Here is a 19,005-nt window from a genome sequence, read left to right on the forward strand (position 1 = left end):
AGATGAATGAAACCAAGTCAAGAGGAACCCTCGAAGAAGAAGAGGTCTCCTCGCCGTTATCGCATCCAGCCGCAGCGCTCCAGTTCAGACACCAGGTGGCGCTGCAGCGCAGATAAACCGCTGTGCGTCGCAGAAGAAGGAGACGTAGCCGAAGGGGGGGGGCGTCCTCTCCGCTGACCGTCCGCCATGCTCGCCCTGCTGCGCCACGGTGCTCACAACCTGCTGACTCTCAGGGCCGTTCAGACCGAGACCAGCTGCCACTACGTCACACAGATGGGGAAGCGCGTAGCAGTGGTGTTGGCGGGCTGCGGGGTTTACGACGGGACCGAGGTCCACGAGGCCTCCGCGGTTCTGGTCCACCTGAGCAGAGGAGGCGCGAGCGTAAGTTTGACACCGGGACGTTGTGTATGTTTCTGTTCGTGAGGCCGCTGCTGCCGGAAGTGGGTGAGCTCAGCCGGTTCCCGTGTGGACGTGTTTTCTTTATATTGAATACCTGCAGGTCAAAAGGTCAAACTGCCCTCTAACTAACACAAACAACAATACGCACGTGCCCATATAAGTGCATTTAAATGGTCATTTTAATTGTTTAACTTCTTTAGTCCTGACCACACTGGCTGCGGACAACCACCAGTTATAATTCATATGAATAATTACTAATTAGACAATTACTAATACCAGAGGCATCATCAGGCTGCTTATGACGCATTTAACTGAATACCTTTTGGTTTCTGTGAATGTTGGTCGAACAAAAGAAACAAAAGAAATACAAATACAATTAATAGAAAGACATGTAATTAAATACACAACATGACTGTAAGTTGGAATTGTAAAAATGAAAAAATTTAACTCAATACTTGATTTGGATATGCATTCAGATTTTGTATACTAATTTAAATTATTCAGAAATCTCATTTGATTTTTTGATTTGTTCTTCACATATTATGTTTATTTATTATAATTGTGTAGCATTATTCCGGTTATCGGGGCCCTAAAAGTGATCCAGGGAAAACACAAAAGAAGCACAAAGTGAACATCATGTGATGATGCGTTCAGGGACCTGTGCTGTGTTTTGAAGACGTTTCCCACGAGCTTCTCCGTTGACCGTAGCTCTACCTGCCGCAGGTCACCATGTTCGCCCCCAACGTGGACCAGATGCACGTTGTGGATCACCTGACGGGCGAGCCGTCCCAGGAGAAGCGCAACGTGTTGGTGGAGAGCGCCCGGCTGGCCCGCGGGAACATCCTGGACCTGGCGACGCTCAGCGCCAAAGACCACGACGCCGTGATATTCCCGGGTACGCCGGCTGAAGGTCTCGCCCTGCGGTGTCTGTGACGCGCTCTGTCGAATAATCAAACTCCTTGACGACTTCTCGTAGGTGGTTTCGGGGCGGCGAAGAACCTGTGCACGTGGGCCGTGCAGGGGAAGGACTGCACGGTGAACGACGAGGTGAAGGCGGCGCTGCAGGCGTTCCACGGCGAGGGGAAGCCCATCGGCCTCTGCTGCATCGCGCCCGTCCTGGCGGCCAAGGTGTTCCCCGGCTGCGAGGTCACCGTCGGCATCGAGAAGGATGACAAGTGAGTCTTAGCCTAGCCGAGCTACGGTCACTTGACACAATACGTGCGGGACGTCAGATGCACATGCAGCCCTGTGTCTGATGCTGTGTTCAAGTGACATCACTTGCAAATGGAAAACAACACTGGGCTTGTTTTTAGAAAGAGATGAGCTCACCAGACTGCCTCATCTCTGCTGGTGGATATCTGCTCCACACTACATCCGCTGTATAGTAAAACTCGCTTTGCATTGTGGGTAAGTGTGGAATATTAAAAAAAGACACAGATCCGTGATTTTGCTGCATCGATTTTTGTCTGTGATCCCGACGTTTTTTTATCGTGGAATATTAATTACGCTGGATTATATTTATCTTTTTGTATTTGTCTGGTTTGCTTCAAATTAATTGTTATGATTTGGGAACTTTGCAATATCACAAAAATATTATATATATATATACACTACCGTTCAAAAGTTTGGCATCACCCAGACAATTTTGTGTCTTCCATGAAAAATCACACTTTTATTCATCAAATGAATATAAAATATAGTCAAGACATTGACAAGGTTAGAAATAATGATTAATATTTGAAGTATTCATTTTGTTCTTCAAGCTCAAAGGAAGGCCAGTTGTATAGTTTATTTCACCAGCATAACTGTTTTCAGCTGTGCTAACATAATTGCACAAGGGTTTTCTAATCATCCATTAGTCTTCTAAGGCGATGATCAAACACAATGTACCATTAGAACACTGGAGTGATAGTTGATGGAAATGGGCCTCTATACACCTCTGGAGATATTTCATTAGAAACCAGACGTTTCCACCTAGAATAGTAATTTACCACATTAACAATGTATAGAGTGTATTTCTGATTAATGTTATCTTTATTGAAAAAACAGTGCTTTTCTTTGATTTCGAAGTGATCCCAAACTTTTGAACGGTAGTGTATATATAACCACAGGTGCCCACAGTGTTACCAAAAAGAATAAATATATGACAACAACAACAACGAATTAAACTAAAAACTATCGCAAGAAAAGGCTATTCTAATATATCAAAACATCTAAATAAGCAAACAACTTGAATGATTAAACAATACTATTTATCAATAAAATAAATAAATATTAATATCAAATAAATGGCTCCAACACATAGTTTCCTCTAACAAAGTGCTCCAGATACTTCTCTACATCTCTAAAAGGGGGAGGAAGTTTTGTTTTTCAGCCTGAAAGAAAACGTACAGAATCAGAAACTGTTTGCATATTTTGATTTGAGTGTTTTTATTGTCGTAATTTTATTTCAAATATATTACATGTGTACATTTTCACATCTGTATTTCTTCTTGAATGTATCTCCGTGTTTCTTTCACTTCCTGTTGTCCACGGCAGAGAGCACGCCACGTGTCTTTAGATGCCACGCACCGCCTGTGATCACTTGGCTCGTCCTAAGCAGCTCTGTCTGTCTGTCTGTCTCTCTCTCTCTCTCCCTCCCTCCCAGGTATCCCAACACGGCCGACACCGCGGCGGCCATCAGCCAGCTGGGCTGTACGCACGTCAGCGTGGACGTCGCTCAGAGCCACGTGGACGAGAAGAACAAGCTGGTCACCACCGCTGCCTTCATGTGCGACGCGCCCATCCACCAGGTGTTCGACGGCATCGGAGCGATGGTGCAGGACGTGCTGAAGCGCGCCTGATCGCCCCAAAACTCGCATGGAGGAGGGGGAGGGGCAGGAGGGGGGGATCTGGACCCCTTGATCAAAGCACTTCCAGATCCAAGTTCTGTAGGCGTGATGTAGACCACATGCTCTGATCTAGTTTAAATCTCTGATTCAATCTCGTGTGTGTGTGTGTGTGTTCTCTGATGACGTGGATCATGTTGGCAACGCTCATTAGATTTTTAGAAGACAAGCAGCAGCTATGATATTGTACAAACAAATATTAAATAAAATGTTTAAAGTTCATTTTCTCAGGGCGTTTTATTTCTCATTCCCATTGGCAGAACATTTCAAGTTTTTATTTGATGAACACTTTAAATAAAAATGTAAATGCACCCAAATAATGTAGTGTCCTGGAGGAAAAGGTCATAATAAACTACAATCAATTATAGTCTAGAGCCGACAATACACAACAGTTCAGTAATAAAAATTACCGATGGATAAAAAAGAATTGCAAATATATATATATATCTATATTATATATACATCTAAATATATAGAATATACAGTATATTTATATATATATAAATATACATATACATCTAAATATATATAATATATACAGGACTGTCTCAGAAAATTAGAATATTGTGATAAAGTTCTTTATTTTCTGTAATGCAATTAAAAAAACAAAAATGTCATGCATTCTGGATTCATTACAAATCAACTGAAATATTGCAAGCCTTTTATTCTTTTAATATTGCTGATTATGGCTTACAGCTTAAGAAAACTCTAAAATCCTATCTCATAAAATTTTAATATTTCCTCAGACCAAGTAAAAAAAAAGATTTATAACAGCTGAGTGTTTGTCAAGGCTCAGGAAACCCTTGCAGGTGTTTCGAGTTAATTAGACAATTCAAGTGATTTGTTTAATACCCTACTAGTATACTTTTTCATGATATTCTAATATTTAGAGATAGGATATTTGAGTTTTCTTAAGCTGTAAGCCATAATCAGCAATAAATCAGAATAAAAGGCTTGCAATATTTCAGTTGATTTGTAATGAATCCAGAATGCATGACATTTTTGTTTTTTAAATTGCATTACAGAAAATAAAGAACTTCATCACAATATTCTAATTTTCTGAGACAGTCCTGTATACAGTGGTGTATAGTAACGAAGTAGAAGTACTTCGTTACTTTACTTCGTTTTTTTGGGTATCTGTACTTTATTTTACTACTTATATTTCTGTTTACTTTTCCCCCGAAACAGTATCGTTACTCGTTACTACGGAAAAAAATAATCATGAGACAAAACATCGGGGACTGTTGTGGAACACACCGCAGCGCACCTGAACGCAGCACGAACACCAGGTTGGGGGTCAGGGGTCCTTGCCGCGTGTTTTCTCTTCCCAGTGATGCCCAGGATGCTAGCGAGCGGCTACAGATACGACTCATTTCATGTGGAGCAGCAATGGAAGCTACTCGAACAACCACGGGGACCAAGATCAACGTCCGTGGCCATATTTGGGCGAACTCTTTTCTTTTGTCGGAGTGAAAGTTTCTTCCTCCCGGATGAAGTGCCTCTTATGCCGACCGAAAGCTACGGAGATATTGGCCTTCAACAACTCACTATCCAACCTCAGGAAACACATTGAGGTAAATTAAGATTAACCCCATGAGCCGCAACGTTAATGTTTAGTCATCATAAACCTGTTAAGATATCTAGCAGTGTTGCCCACAGGATTGGAGTAAGTTATATCTTTGGCAGGAGAGGGGGGGGGAACAGTCTGATTGTCCTCCGCATGTTGTACGTTAGGCTAACGTTCGCTAGCTATCGTCAATTAAATGAGACAATTAGCGTGAGTGCAGCAGACAGATCTCTAGCGAGTTAATGAGCTGAAGAAGTGTTTTGACAGTTGTGAAAATGTGTTGATTTGAGTCGTCTTAGCTATAATATAATGCTAATCATTACAGCATTATTATCATTATTTGTATTAATATTATAAGAGTGACGGTCCAGTAATGGCGACGATATTGATTTGGGACTGTTGTGTTTAAGTACAGAGATACAAGTACATATTCACAAATCAACTCTGGATGCACGGACAGTGCATGAAACTAAATGTATAAACCTCAAATTAAAACAAACTATTTTGGACAAAACTTTAGTTTGGGGTCATGACATGTTAGGAAGTGTTATTAATTCTATCATGTCTATAATACTCTCACTTTATTTCAGGAATGGACTACATCAAGCAGCACATGGAAGAACCCTCCCTGCAGCTAGGTGATGCCACCAGGTCCAGTTCATCTGATGAAGAGGATTTCTTCTTCATCTCAAGCGCATGACAGCAGCAAACAGCTGGATGGAGACGTGGATCACGTTGACTTGCTGAAATGCTTCCCAACTGTGTGCTGCTGTCTGTGAAGCTAGACACACTCTACCTGCATCAGGGCCTGTGAAGTTAGACACACTCTACCTGCACCAGGGCCTGTGAAGCTAGACACACTCTACCTGCACCAGGGCCTGTGAAGCTAGACACACTCTACCTGCACAAGGGCCTGTGAAGCTAGACACACTCTACCTGCATCAGGGCCTGTGAAGTTAGACACACTCTACCTGCACCACCAGGGCCTGTGAAGTTAGACACACTCTACCTGCACCACCAGGGCCTGTGAAGCTAGACACACTCTACCTGCATCAGGGCCTGTGAAGCTAGACACACTCTACCTGCATCAGGGCCTGTGAAGCTAGACACACTCTACCTGCATCAGGGCCTGTGAAGCTAGACACACTCTACCTGCATCAGGGCCTGTGAAGCTAGACACACTCTACCTGCACCAGGGCCTGTGAAGCTAGACACACTCTACCTGCACCATCAGGGCCTGTGAAGCTAGACACACTCTACCTGCACCAGGGTCTGTGAAGATAGACACACTCTACCTGCACCATGTGAACGGCTCTTCAGCATCGCAGGACTCGTCTTCAGCCCCAGAAGAGCGACACTGAAATCTGTCCATTTTGAAAATCAACTTCTTTTGAAGATGAACAATACATTTTTCACTTTAAAGTGATGATTTTGGTTCTGCTTTTTTCTGTGTTAATCGTGTTTTTATATTTTAGTAATTTCATAGTATTCATATATTGCTAAGTTCATCCTAGCTCATACTCCTTGTTCATGGCGGCCACAGCACCCAAACAAATAAACTTCATAATTCTCAAAATTCTGACCCTTTGTTTTTTTTATTAACAGCATTTACTTTTACTTTCAATACTTAAGTACAAAAAAAATCAGATACTTTAATACTTTTACTCAAGTAGTATTCTCACAGGTGACTTTTACTTTTACTTGAGTAATTTTCCAGTCAAGTATCTTTACTTTTACTCAAGTATGACTTTTGGGTACTTTATACACCACTGCATATATATATATATATATATAAATAAAAGAAACAAGAGAAAATATCCCAGTGTAAGGGAGACATTTTACATTCATCATATTCCCCAAAGGGCATTAAATAATGAGCACATTTAAAATGCTGAATAAGACATTTCCAGCGTTTGTTGTATAATCCGTGCGGTCACACGCTCCTCCTGCTGTGTCGCTGCTCCTCTGGAGCGCTGGTCAGTCTCAGGTACGAGCTGAGGACGGAGCAGTCCCTCACCGCCTCCAGGTTCCCCACCACGTCCACCACGCCCTCCACCCCCTCTGCGCACAGCACCGAGGACGCGTTGGAGCTGAACTTGTCCACCAGGTCCTCCTGACTCAGGGGCTTCCTCCAGTGGCCGTAGAAGGTATTGCACCTGGCCACGTGACTCTGGCCCCGCTGCGTTTCTACCTCCACCTCGCAGTACATCTTGTCGAAGCTGGGTGCGTTGTCTTCGGGGGTCTCCACCTCCACTCTGGACAGCAGGTCCCTCAGAGCGGGCCGGTTCATCCGAGCTCCGCCGAAGGAGGACACGGTCACCTCGTTGTCCAGCAGGGCGGCGCAGGCGTTGAACTGGAACGAGTGCCGGGCTTGGTGCTCCGTGCCGGGGAAGGGGCAGTCCACGTACTTGGATGGAGGCACTCTGAGGGTGACCCGCCTGATCTGGCTGAGGTCAAAGGTCACGCCGGTGGCGTTTTCGAGCTTGGCGCGCGCTTCCAGAGCCGCATCCACCGCCCAGTGCATCCCCAGGTGAGCGGGGATGCGCTTGAAGGCCACGTCCTGGTCCTCCAGGATCCATTTATAGTCGGCGGCGGAAGACACCGCCATCGCAGACGGACTGTAGTCCTTGTAGTAAACACCGAAGCCGCAGTTCATGTCGAGGATGGCCGGGTTCCCCTCCAGGCCCAGCCGGGCCAGCTGGGCGGCCTCCAGGCCTCTGCGAGCGGCGTTCCCGATGTGCAGAGGTTTGGTCTGCGTGGCGGCGTTGGCCAGGGGAGCGCCGGCGGAGGAGGCCGCGATGGCCAGAGCGTGAGCGCACTGGGCCGGGGACAGGCCCAGCAGCTTGGCCGAGGCTGCGGCGCTGCCCATCACGCCGACGACGCTGGGGGGGTGGAACCTGGAGGAGGACCGACGCGTTAGACCTCAACGCAGCATCCTTCAAGATTAAAGCGACGATTAGTCGATTTAAAAATGTCATGTTTTACTTAAACATTTACTTTTCTGTCAAAAGTTTTTTAAATGAATAGTTCTTTGACAGAAAAGTAAAAGTTGTAAACCTTTACTGGTGATAATGAATTGAATATCATTGAGATTTCGACAACAAAACAGGCAAAGTGTAAGACAAATGATCACTTGATTAGCAGATTATAGTGAAAAAATATGTTTTTTCGGAGACCTACATCCTACTGCTGTTGAAAACAACTTGTTCTCCCTGTTTTTTCTTATTTTGGTCGACGTAGATATTGTAAAGCATTCAACATTTGTATTGACAGCAGCATGTCTAAGTTTATTGGACATGCAGGTGAAATATCCTTCATGAAAACCTCCCAACAGTGAGGCGCACGCATTGTCACGGGAGGTAAGAGGGATGTTTCTCTTAAATGTTTTCTAACTATCATCCATTCACCAAACTATCTGTATTTTCCTAATAATAATGTGGGTGAATTGTCCCTTTATCACTCAACATACGTCCAGTGCGCATTAGGTTACAGTTGGACGGAGCATTAGCACGGTGTCGGGTATCGATCAGTCACCTCTCGGGGATGTTGTAGGCCTCCGATGAGAACCTCATGAGTCGGCCCTGCACCTCGACGCCCACGTTGAAGGCCAGCAGCAGGTCCAGACCGGAGACCCGTCCGGGCAGAGTCTCCGCCAGGGCCAGCAGGGCGGGCAGCACGGCCCCCGAGGGGTGGGTCGCGGGGTGCCAGGTGTCGTCGAAGTCCATGGAGTGAACCTGTGAGACGGAGCGGGAGGTCAGACACCCGAAAACACCGCGTCACGCTTCTGTGTTTCTGCCCATCGAGGTGCATTCGGGCGAGCGGCCTTACCGCGACGCCGTTGACGAAGGCGGCGTAGTGAGAAGGAAGCGTCATCTCCGATTTACCCCAAACGCTGCTGCTCTCATCGGACCGGAACATCTGCAACCGGACAGCGGCGTGAGGACAAGTGTGCGGCCTCTGACCCGTTTCCAACACATAAACTCATGACTAGACATAAATAAACCGAAAAAGGGATCAAATGAACTCATTGAAGTCTCATAGAACAGAAAGAGGTTGCGAGAAACAGCAGTTTAACTATTTATGTGTCAGCTGTCAAATATATTTGACCATCAGTAGCTTAGGGGCCAAAAGATATGTGGGCCAGTGGTTAGCAGGTCCGTCTTTCAATCAGGGGGTTGGCGGTCCAATCCCCGCCCTAGCCAATGTGTCCTTGAGCAAGACGCTTAACCCTGAACTACTCCCTGTAGCTGAGTCAGCTAAATGTCATGTAATGATCACAGGTTGACAGATATTCCTCCAACAGATTTAAAATGAAAGGTTTTTTACTTTACTGAAGATCAAATCTCTCATTACCTTCGCATTGAAAATGCAGAAGGTTATGTTTTGATCGCCGTGTATTTATTTATATATTTGTATGCGTGTTACTCGCATAACTCAAACGGTATTAAACCGAATCGCATGAAATTTGGTGGGATGATTGGTTATTATCCGGGGACCATTTGATTAGATTTTGGGATCGATTGGGTCAAAGGTCAAGATCATGGTCATGAAAAGGTAAAAATCTTATTTTTACTATAGCACGGTCAATTTCTATCCAATTGGCATGCAACTAATGCCAACATGTTCATAATTCAATTCCCAATCTTGTGATATGCGAAGGTATGCGCTCTACCGAGTGCCCATTCTAGTTCAACATGTTCTTCTATACACGGTGTGGTCGTGATGTGTCAGTGGGTGTACTTGATACCTGGCTGTATGCGAGAGCCTTGTTGAAGACGTCCGTGCTGGTTCCTATCAGCCCGACGCCCAGGGTGTCCAGCATCATCCTCTTGCTCCTGTTAATCACACCGTCTGTCAGCTGGAGGGGGCCGAGGCCGTGGATAGCAGCTCCGAAGCTCCCTGTAATACCCTGGAGAGGTCACACGGGGTCAGAGGCGGTGCAGGAACGGTCAGAGCAGAGAAGATAGCAGCTCAGAAGAGCAGGTCATACCTTGCGCAGCATCGTTGTCTCTCAGCTACGTCCAGTGTGACAAAACATGGCTGTGCAGTCGCCTTATATCAGGTCTGAAGGCCGGTCTGCCGAATTTCCAACGTTACTTCAAAACCTCCAGAAGGAGAAGTGGGAACTTTCACAATGACTGGCCGTCTTCTTTCATTTATTTTTCCTTTATTTTAAGGTATTGGTAAATCTCCTCCATCTCTCGACGTTTTTCTGGAAACCGTGACCCAGACGTGGTTTAAAACATCCTACAGGCTGGTTCTATTTCAGGAGGAAAGGTTATAACAAAAGAAAGGAAAACTGTGCGTCTTATGGGGAAATGACATGATTTTAAAAAATGATTTTAAAACCATCACAGTGAATACATGCTTGATATTTTTTTTATTTGGCTGTATTTAATCCTGTGTGGATAAAAGGACCAAAGTGTAAAGACGACTTGGTGATGACAGACGGTGGAAACTCAGCTCTCCGTTACGGGGAAATGGGAAATTTTGAACGGGGAAATGAGACGGACAATCCCACCACGAGAGGACGGGGACTTCGCGTCCTTCAAGCGTGTGTCGACATGAGTAGGAGAAGGAAGTGGATCCTTGACTTCAGGGAAGAGTGAAAATACCACGGTCCATAATCTCCATTAAAAGTTACATTAAAAAAGACCTGAATTCAAAATTAAATAAAGTACTTTGGACCAAATGTACTTGAACTGTCAAAAGTGAAAGTACTCATTTTGAACTTTGGTATTTTATATCACGAACAAATACACATGGAGAGCATTATATAATCTACCCAGTAGTATACTAGTGAGTATTAGTGGTATACTACATCATGTATTCACAGTAGTATATTAGCTAGTATTAGTGGTATACTACTACATCATGTATACACAGTAGTATATTAGATAGTTAGTGGTATACTACATCATGTATACACAGTAGTATATCAGCTAGTATTAGTGGTATACTACTACATCATGTATACACAGTAGTATATTAGATAGTTAGTGGTATACTACATCATGTATTCACAGTAGTATATTAGCTAGTATTAGTGGTAGACTACATCATCATGTATACACAGTAGTATATTAGCTAGTATTAGTGGTATACCACATCATGTATACACAGTAGTATGTATATTAGAGGTATACCAATACAATACCAGAATATCCTGTCTAGTAACTTAAGTGTGATATGTAGCTGTATTGTGCAATATTTCCCCTGAGATGTAATGAAGTATAAGTATGAAGTGTAAATAGTACTTGGTGTAATCACTGCTAGCCTCCTTCATATCTGAGATCCATACCAGATGAACTCAAGTAACCCTTCGTTGACCCCGTCATTTTATGAATTGATTATAATATGATGTGATATATATGATCAGCCTCACGCCAGCTTGTAATCCAATGTGGCCGTTTAGTTTGAGATGAATGGATATGTGTGTTAACGCAATTTAAATGGTCTATGTAAGTTAATTAGTCAATAAGTCCTTGGACCCTGTGGCTGAGGCTCTCAGAATACTTAAAATGACAGACACACGAGTATTAGTTATTGAATCTTGTTCACTATCCAATTTGGTGTGAGACAGGTCTCCCGATACGGAGGTCCTGAGATTTATTCCTCGTCCTCTCTGCGTCAGCAGCTCCAGTAAATCTTGTTGTTGTGCTTCCTCGGCGGTCGTCTTTGTATAGATTTTATTTGGTCTTTGAACTTGAAACCTAATGTGTGCCAATCCATTTGTTGTATTCATCAATCTGTTCACAGACTATAGTTCACCCATTCATAATTGACAAAATATGTTATCAATGTATTTTTAAATATCTACTAAAATACAACGATACACCAAATACAGGTACGTCCATCACTCAAATGAAGAGAAATCCACTGGGCAGCGAGAGTGTGTGTGTGTGTGTGGGTGTGTGTTTGTGTGTGTGTGTATGTGTGTGTATGTGTGTGTGTGTTTTGGGGTTCAGACTTGAGCTTTAGTAAAAAGATAAGTGTTGTGCTATAGGGTGAGGTTTTGTGTATCTTATGTCAGACTTCAGGGAACACGTGATGCAGAGGTTGATGCAATATCTGAATATTTCTACTCATCTCACTTTGGGAAATGCAATTTGAATTTGAAACCTTGAGTGTGAGCAGTTTTACATACCCACTTCTTCAAAGGGCAATTGGAGGGACTGTGTGTGTGTGTGTGTGTGTGTGTGTGTGTGTGTTACTTTCGATGGCTGCATTTCCATCACAGATGCAATGGGTGTCACTCTTTCCATATGTTCGAACCATTTCTCGACGTCAGCGCTGGAATAACTCTGGGCTGCTGGATTGAGTGGTCACGTGGGATCTGTAAAGAAAGAAGGAAAACAAATTTTATCTTGATTTATTTCCTTAAATTAAATAATCATCAGGAGGTGGACAAGGGAGGGGAAAAAACAAGAACAAAAGGCACATAATCAGATGTGGCGCTTCAAGTGATGCTGAGGGGACTACGTCTCTCTCTCTCTCTCTCCACACAACAAACACACGCGCGCGCGCACACACTAATAAAGAAGTAGAAAGAGAGCCGCGTGCGCTCTGACACGTGGGACCGATCCCGTATATCTATTTTTTTGGTGGACATGACATAAATAAATGCTAATTTTACAGTCGAGCCCTGCATCGCGCACGCGCACTCACGCACGTGGTAACGCCAAGGCTTCATAAACAAGCCGCCGCCACCTGGCTGCACAGTGTTCCCACTGGCACTTCCACCACATCGGCGCAGCGGCTCACAGAACATGGCACTAGCCGACACGGAGCGCGCGGTGCCCGGCTGCGGGGACTCCGGCTCCCCGTTCTCGGAGATCATCGAGCTGAACGTCGGCGGACAGGTGTACGTCACCAGGCACACGACTCTCATCGCCGTGCCGGACTCGCTGCTGTGGACCATGTTCAACAAGAAGTGCCCCAAGGAGTTGGCGAGGGATAGCAAAGGACGCTTCTTCTTGGACAGGGACGGCTTCTTGTTCCGCTACATCCTAGATTACCTCCGCGACCTGAACCTGGTCCTGCCGGACTACTTCCCGGAGAAAAGTCGTCTGCAGAGGGAGGCCGACTTCTTCCAGCTGCGGGACCTGGCCAAGCAACTCAGCCCGCGCGTGAGCAAGGACAACTCCATCAGCGAGGAGATCGGCCACAGCGACACGGAGGAGGGCGCGCAGCAGTGCGGCCCCTCCGGCGGCGGCGGCGCGGAGACTTTGCGCGTGATGTCGTTCGGCGGGGCCACCACGCGCACCCCGTCGCTGGACTCCAGGAAGTCGGGCTACATCACGATAGGATACCGCGGCTCGTACACCATCGGCAGAGACATCCAGACCGACGCCAAATTCCGGAGAGTGGCGCGCATCACCGTGTGCGGCAAGACGGCGCTGGCCAAAGAAGTGTTCGGGGACACGCTGAACGAGAGCCGGGACCCGGACCGGCCCCCGGAGAGATACACGTCCCGCTACTATCTCAAGTATAATTTTCTAGAGCAGGCGTTTGACAAGCTGACAGAGGTGGGCTTCCACATGGTGGCCTGCAGCTCCACGGGCACGTGCGCCTACACCAGCAATGACCCCAACGAGGACAAAATCTGGACAAGCTACACTGAATATGTCTTCTGTCGGGATTAAGCAGCAGGTCGATGTAAATAGACATTTCATAATCTAGAGGGGAATGTCTTTTTAATAGAGTAGTCCGTCTGCTGTGTTGAATTTTTCGAGTGACTGAAACATATTGTTCCATTATTCTGGGAATATATTGCCAGCTCTGTTTAAAAAAATAAATATATTTTTAAACCAGAGAAACACATGCCTCTACAAAGAGGCCACCATCTCTCCTCCTCACAGAACTGCATATGAATGTCTCTGTGAGAAGAAGCAGCCATTAGTATTCAGTGTCACTGTAACTTCATCACTTGATCACATGTTTTTAGGCCAAGTCTCTTGTATACCATCCATCAGGCTCTCATGCATCCTTGTTCTATTGCTGACATGACTGTAAGTGTATCTGCTTGCTCGGTGGAGTTGTGTTTGTAAAAAAAAAAACCCTGTTTAGGTGAAATAAAATCTTGTGCTCGGCTATTCTCGGCACACTTTGCCAATCATCCTATCTACTTCTCGCGTGTTCAGAGCCGACTGGCATTCATCCCCCTGCGACTTTTTTAAACTTTGCTTCGTGGGGGGGGATCAAACAGTCGGCCTCAAAGGGAGATGCCCTGCCCGGTGAACGCCATGCCCACCGAACCTCCAGGCCCGAGGAGAGGTCTGCCTGTACTGTGTGCCCCTCTATTCACTCTCATTTTGTTTTGTCACACAAATTCAGAAGCGTGCCACACAGATGCAAATGCTGCAGCTGCACACACACACACACACACACACACACACACACACACACACACACACACACACACAGATGATGATGTCATTATCATTTCAAGTATAACTAATGAGAGGGTCCAGCTGCACGTGAAAAGGAGGGTCTGGTCTGCCAGGGAGAATTAATGGAGAGAGGGGACTTGATGCACCTCTGTGTACAGCCAACGCCGGATTATGTGTTCATCCACATGACAAAAGAGGCCGCACATTGAGAGCCTTGGGTGGGGAGAGTCTCGGGGGTTTATGCACCAGAGGCAGGGATAAAAGCCCCGGTCGGGGTCGGGGGAACATCCTCTAAGCGGGAACATCTTTTGGGTTTCATGTCCTACATCAGTCTGGTTCAATCTGGCCTTGAACACATCGTTGGGACGGGGATCTGTTTGGGATCTGTTGTGGACACACAGACTCAATATATGTGGACTGGCATGTAGGCAGGACAGTTTTCATGGCATGTCAGACAAGAGAAGCACATGGGTAAACAACACTACCATGGCGGCTGATTAAAGGTCCTGGTGTTGTGTACGCTGGCCCACTGGGACACTTCAATTGTACAGAGACATTCATATTTTCCTACAATGGTTTAATCAAAATATCAGTTTTGGGCTAAACGGCTTTAGCTTCTACTCCATAAAATAAATGGACCAGTAGGTCATCGGAAAAATAATAAAATAATGAAGTGAAAAAACAAACTCCATCGAACCTAACTTCTATTAAAAGTTGTTACTGTAATTTTATATTGATTCTTCGAAGTTGAAGTTTGACCTAATACTTATCTGGAGTCATCGTGAGTTGTTTTTTGGCTCTGTCATGTGTTTTCCGGAGTTTAAGGAAAAAGCTCAAATTTACTCGTGTTTTTTTTTAGTTGAACCCACAAAATCAAGTGACGGTCTAAATAACTGGAACCACCACGCTGCACACCGCCGACGCAGCAGCTGCAGCCACTGAGACGACTCCTTCGCAGACGTCTGCAGTAAAACTAAGTTAGTAGACGCATGTATCTGGCACCGTAAGTAAAATACTGTCACACGCCCGCATATATGTGGATTATTCTGCGTCTTTTGCAGAAGGAATCAGGGTGAACACATGATGTCTCATAACATATGTCAAAAAAACAAACAAATAAATCCCATTTTGGATTCATTTTGGTTTGCATTGTGCAATTCTCTCTAGAAGTTGATACTATAACAATATGAAAGTATACAGGCCCAACAGCTTATACAAGTTTCATAAAAAAACGTGTTGTTGTAAATGTAGAAAAAACAAACCCTGGATGAATAACTTGCTCCATAGTAACGTTCACTGGACCCGATGCAGGGCGACCAACGACCGGGAGGACACCCACTGGAACATGTGCAGCGAAGCGTGTCATTCCTCCAGGAGCATGCAGATGTGGTGCAGATGTGGTGCAGATGTGCACTCGTAGAAATGAGTACATTACAGCTAGTTTGGAGAGAAGGGTTTTCAACATTGCGTGACACTTATTATCTGTAATTTGAATTCAATGATAGAACAAAATGAGAAACATCCTGCCTCTTTAAGGCTGGGCAGCAGTTGTCTTTTCCATGTTCAGACGCAGATCTTTATATACCAGTCACGGTATCTGACTGGAGTTTGAATGTAATTACTTATTGATGGAGAAAAACACAAAGAAGCACAATGCAACAGAACGAGCGTCTCTCTGGTTGGGATTCAACTGTGAGAATGATAATAACTACATCGCAATTCACAGCACATATAAGAGAGTAAACACTAGTTAGTTACATTTAAATGATTGTGCTTCATTTCAGTAAAATGGAAATGCAATAAATGCACCGTCAGCTCTTTCAGTGCGAGTGATGGAGTGATGGAGTGATAGAGTGATGTTGAGATAACAGAACAAATGAGGGGAGCTGTGAGACAAAGTGAGTGGAGGACCAGAAAAAAATAGCACAGATGAGAGAAAAATTACTTTGGATTTTCGCTCATTCTTAATGTTAATATGATTATCTCTGTTTGTCAGTGTGCTCAAGGCGCGTCAAGCTCCAGACTCATCATGCTCCAGACTCAACATGCTCCAGACTCATCATGCTCCAGACTCAACATGCTCCAGACTCATCATGCTCCAGACTCAACATGCTCCAGACTCATCATGCTCCAGACTCAACATGCTCCAGACTCATCATGCTCCAGACTCAACATGCTCCAGACTCAACATGCTCCAGACTCATCATGCTCCAGACTCATCATGCTCCAGACTCATCATGCTCCAGACTCATCATGCTCCAGACTCAACATGCTCCAGACTCATCATGCTCCAGACTCAACATGCTCCAGACTCATCATGCTCCAGACTCAACATGCTCCAGACTCATCATGCTCCAGACTCAACATGCTCCAGACTCATCATGCTCCAGACTCATCATGCTCCAGACTCATCATGCTCCAGACTCAACATGCTCCAGACTCATCATGCTCCAGACTCAACATGCTCCAGACTCATCATGCTCCAGACTCATCATGCTCCAGACTCAACATGCTCCAGACTCATCATGCTCCAGACTCAACATGCTCCAGACTCATCATGCTCCAGACTCATCATGCTCCAGACTCAACATGCTCCAGACTCATCATGCTCCAGACTCAACATGCTCCAGACTCATCATGCTCCAGACTCATCATGCTCCAGACTCAACATGCTCCAGACTCAACATGCTCTAGACTCAACATGCTCCAGACTCATCATGCTCCAGACTCAACATGCTCCAGACTCATCATGCTCCAGACTCAACATGCTCTAGACTCAACATGCTCCAGACTCATCATGCTCCAGACTCAACATGCTCCAGACTCATCATGCTCCAGACTCATCATGCTCCAGACTCAACATGCTCCAGACTCATCATGCTCCAGACTCAACATGCTCTAGACTCAACATGCTCTAGACTCAACATGCTCCAGACTCAACATGCTCCAGACTCATCATGCTCCAGACTCATCATGCTCCAGACTCAACATGCTCCAGACTCATCATGCTCCAGACTCATCATGCTCCAGACTCAACATGCTCCAGACTCAACATGCTCCAGACTCATCATGCTCCAGACTCAACATGCTCCAGACTCATCATGCTCCAGACTCATCATGCTCCAGACTCAACATGCTCCAGACTCATCATGCTCCAGACTCAACATGCTCCAGACTCATCATGCTCCAGACTCATCATGCTCCAGACTCAACATGCTCCAGACTCAACATGCTCCAGACTCATCATGCTCCAGGTGCTTCATGCTCCAGACTCATCATGCTCCAGACTCATCATGCTCCAGACTCATCATGCTCCAGACTCAACATGCTCCCTGAAATGAACCCTCAGCAGATCAGGAATATTTGAGTTCGCTGCCTGGATCCAGGATGCGTCTCAGCTTCCAGAGTTATTTTAGATCAAAGTCGCCTTCATTAGCTTCATCTCCACAGGAACTCGGCGTCATTACTTTAATGAAATTTGGAGTCAGAAATACATTCGGAACTCGACTTCACAGAAGGTGTGAGGGGGGGGGGCATCAGTCAGTGCTCGGGAGAAGGTCGTTTCCAATTTTTGAGGATCCATCGGAAAAAATATCTGTCGTCTACATTTTTGTTTGGCCCACATTGTGCGTTCACAGTTCACAGTCAAATGTTCACAGCATTCTCTCGACCTTTATCCCTCACACTTTATCCATCACCTCTCAACGTACAAAGCCTTGATTGGTGATGCACCATCATATCTTAAGGAGCTTGTAGTACCATATTGCCCCACTAGAGAGCTGCGCTCACTAAATGTGGGACTACTTGTAGTTCCTAGAGTCTTAACAAGTAGAATGGGAGCCAGAGCCTTTAGTTATCAAGCTCCTCTTTTATGGAACCAGCTTCCAATTTCAGTCCGGGAGGCAGACACAGTCACCTCGTTTAAGAGTAGACTGAAGACTTTCCTCTTTGACAGAGCTTATAGTTAGGGCTGAATCAGGTTCACCTGGTCCAGCCCCTTGATATGCTGCTATAGGCTTATAGCTGCCGGGGGACGTTTAGGATGCACTGAGCACCTATCTCCTCTTTTTTCTCTCCTTAAGGATGAATTTTCATCTCTCAATCACACGTTACTAACTCTGCTTTCTCCCCGGAGTCTTTGTGACTTCACGTCTCATGGGGTCATCGGACCCTATGAGACGGCATAGATCCTATCTGCCTGACGGATCATCGAGGTCTGGGTCGTGGAATTCCTGCTACCGACGACGCCACTGCCCTGTTGAGACTCCGCCCACTGTTGAGACTCCGCCCACTCCTCCTCCCCACCGCCATCTGCCTGATGGATCGTGGAGGTCTCCATCGTGGAATATGCCTACTATGAACTATTCATACACTCTGTCATATTCATTGAATGTATTTAAACTCTAAATCTGTCCTTCTGTACACATTACATCTATTGTATCTGTCCATCCTGGAGAGGGATCCTCCTCTGTTGCTCTCCTGAAGGTGTCTTCCCTTTTTTTCCCCCTGAAGGGTTATTTGGGAGTTTTTCCTGGTCCGATGCGAGGTTTTGGGGCAGGGATGTCTATGTGTACAGATTGTAAAGCACTCCGAGACAAATTTGTAATTTGTGAAATTGGGCTATACAAATAAACTGAAACTGAATTGAACATTCGCACCCTTTGCCCCTCCTCTCTGGCCTCCTCTGTCCTATCTGCTCTCCCCTCAACTGACTGCTTCTCACTCATGCATCCTAACTCTGCCGCAGACACTCTCCTCT

General features: G+C 45.4%; 3 protein-coding genes across 4 annotated transcripts; 2 read left to right on the top strand and 1 right to left on the bottom strand.

Annotated features, from left to right (window-relative positions):
* Positions 1-169: 169 nt before the first annotated feature.
* On the top strand, positions 170-3,509 carry zgc:162944 (uncharacterized protein LOC569993 homolog). The gene is made up of 4 exons (XM_056432531.1): positions 170-381; positions 1,123-1,294; positions 1,376-1,574; positions 3,047-3,509. The coding sequence occupies exons 1-4, from the start codon at positions 187-189 to the stop codon at positions 3,240-3,242; spliced, it is 762 nt and encodes a 253-aa protein (XP_056288506.1). The 5' UTR covers positions 170-186; the 3' UTR covers positions 3,243-3,509.
* Positions 3,510-6,430: 2,921 nt separating this feature from the next.
* On the bottom strand, positions 6,431-12,265 carry acod1 (aconitate decarboxylase 1). Of its 2 annotated transcripts, none has more exons than XM_056432496.1 (6): positions 12,069-12,265; positions 9,845-10,114; positions 9,602-9,763; positions 8,683-8,772; positions 8,389-8,588; positions 6,431-7,751 (listed from the first exon to the last, which is right to left on the bottom strand). In XM_056432496.1, exons 2-6 carry the CDS (start codon positions 9,854-9,856, stop codon positions 6,788-6,790), a joined length of 1,428 nt encoding a protein of 475 aa, XP_056288471.1. In that variant the 5' UTR covers positions 9,857-10,114; positions 12,069-12,265; the 3' UTR covers positions 6,431-6,787. The 2 variants fall into 2 exon arrangements, with proteins under 2 accessions (XP_056288471.1, XP_056288480.1); XM_056432505.1 differs by having other exon boundaries at positions 12,130-12,148.
* A 275-nt stretch (positions 12,266-12,540) lies between these two features.
* kctd12.1 (potassium channel tetramerisation domain containing 12.1) lies at positions 12,541-13,949 on the top strand. Its single transcript, XM_056432519.1, has one exon. It carries the CDS (start codon positions 12,624-12,626, stop codon positions 13,497-13,499), a length of 876 nt encoding a protein of 291 aa, XP_056288494.1. The 5' UTR covers positions 12,541-12,623; the 3' UTR covers positions 13,500-13,949.
* Positions 13,950-19,005: the final 5,056 nt, after the last annotated feature.

This window comes from Pseudoliparis swirei, chromosome 2 (assembly GCF_029220125.1).
Source record: "Pseudoliparis swirei isolate HS2019 ecotype Mariana Trench chromosome 2, NWPU_hadal_v1, whole genome shotgun sequence".
Taxonomy (NCBI): domain Eukaryota; kingdom Metazoa; phylum Chordata; class Actinopteri; order Perciformes; family Liparidae; genus Pseudoliparis; species Pseudoliparis swirei.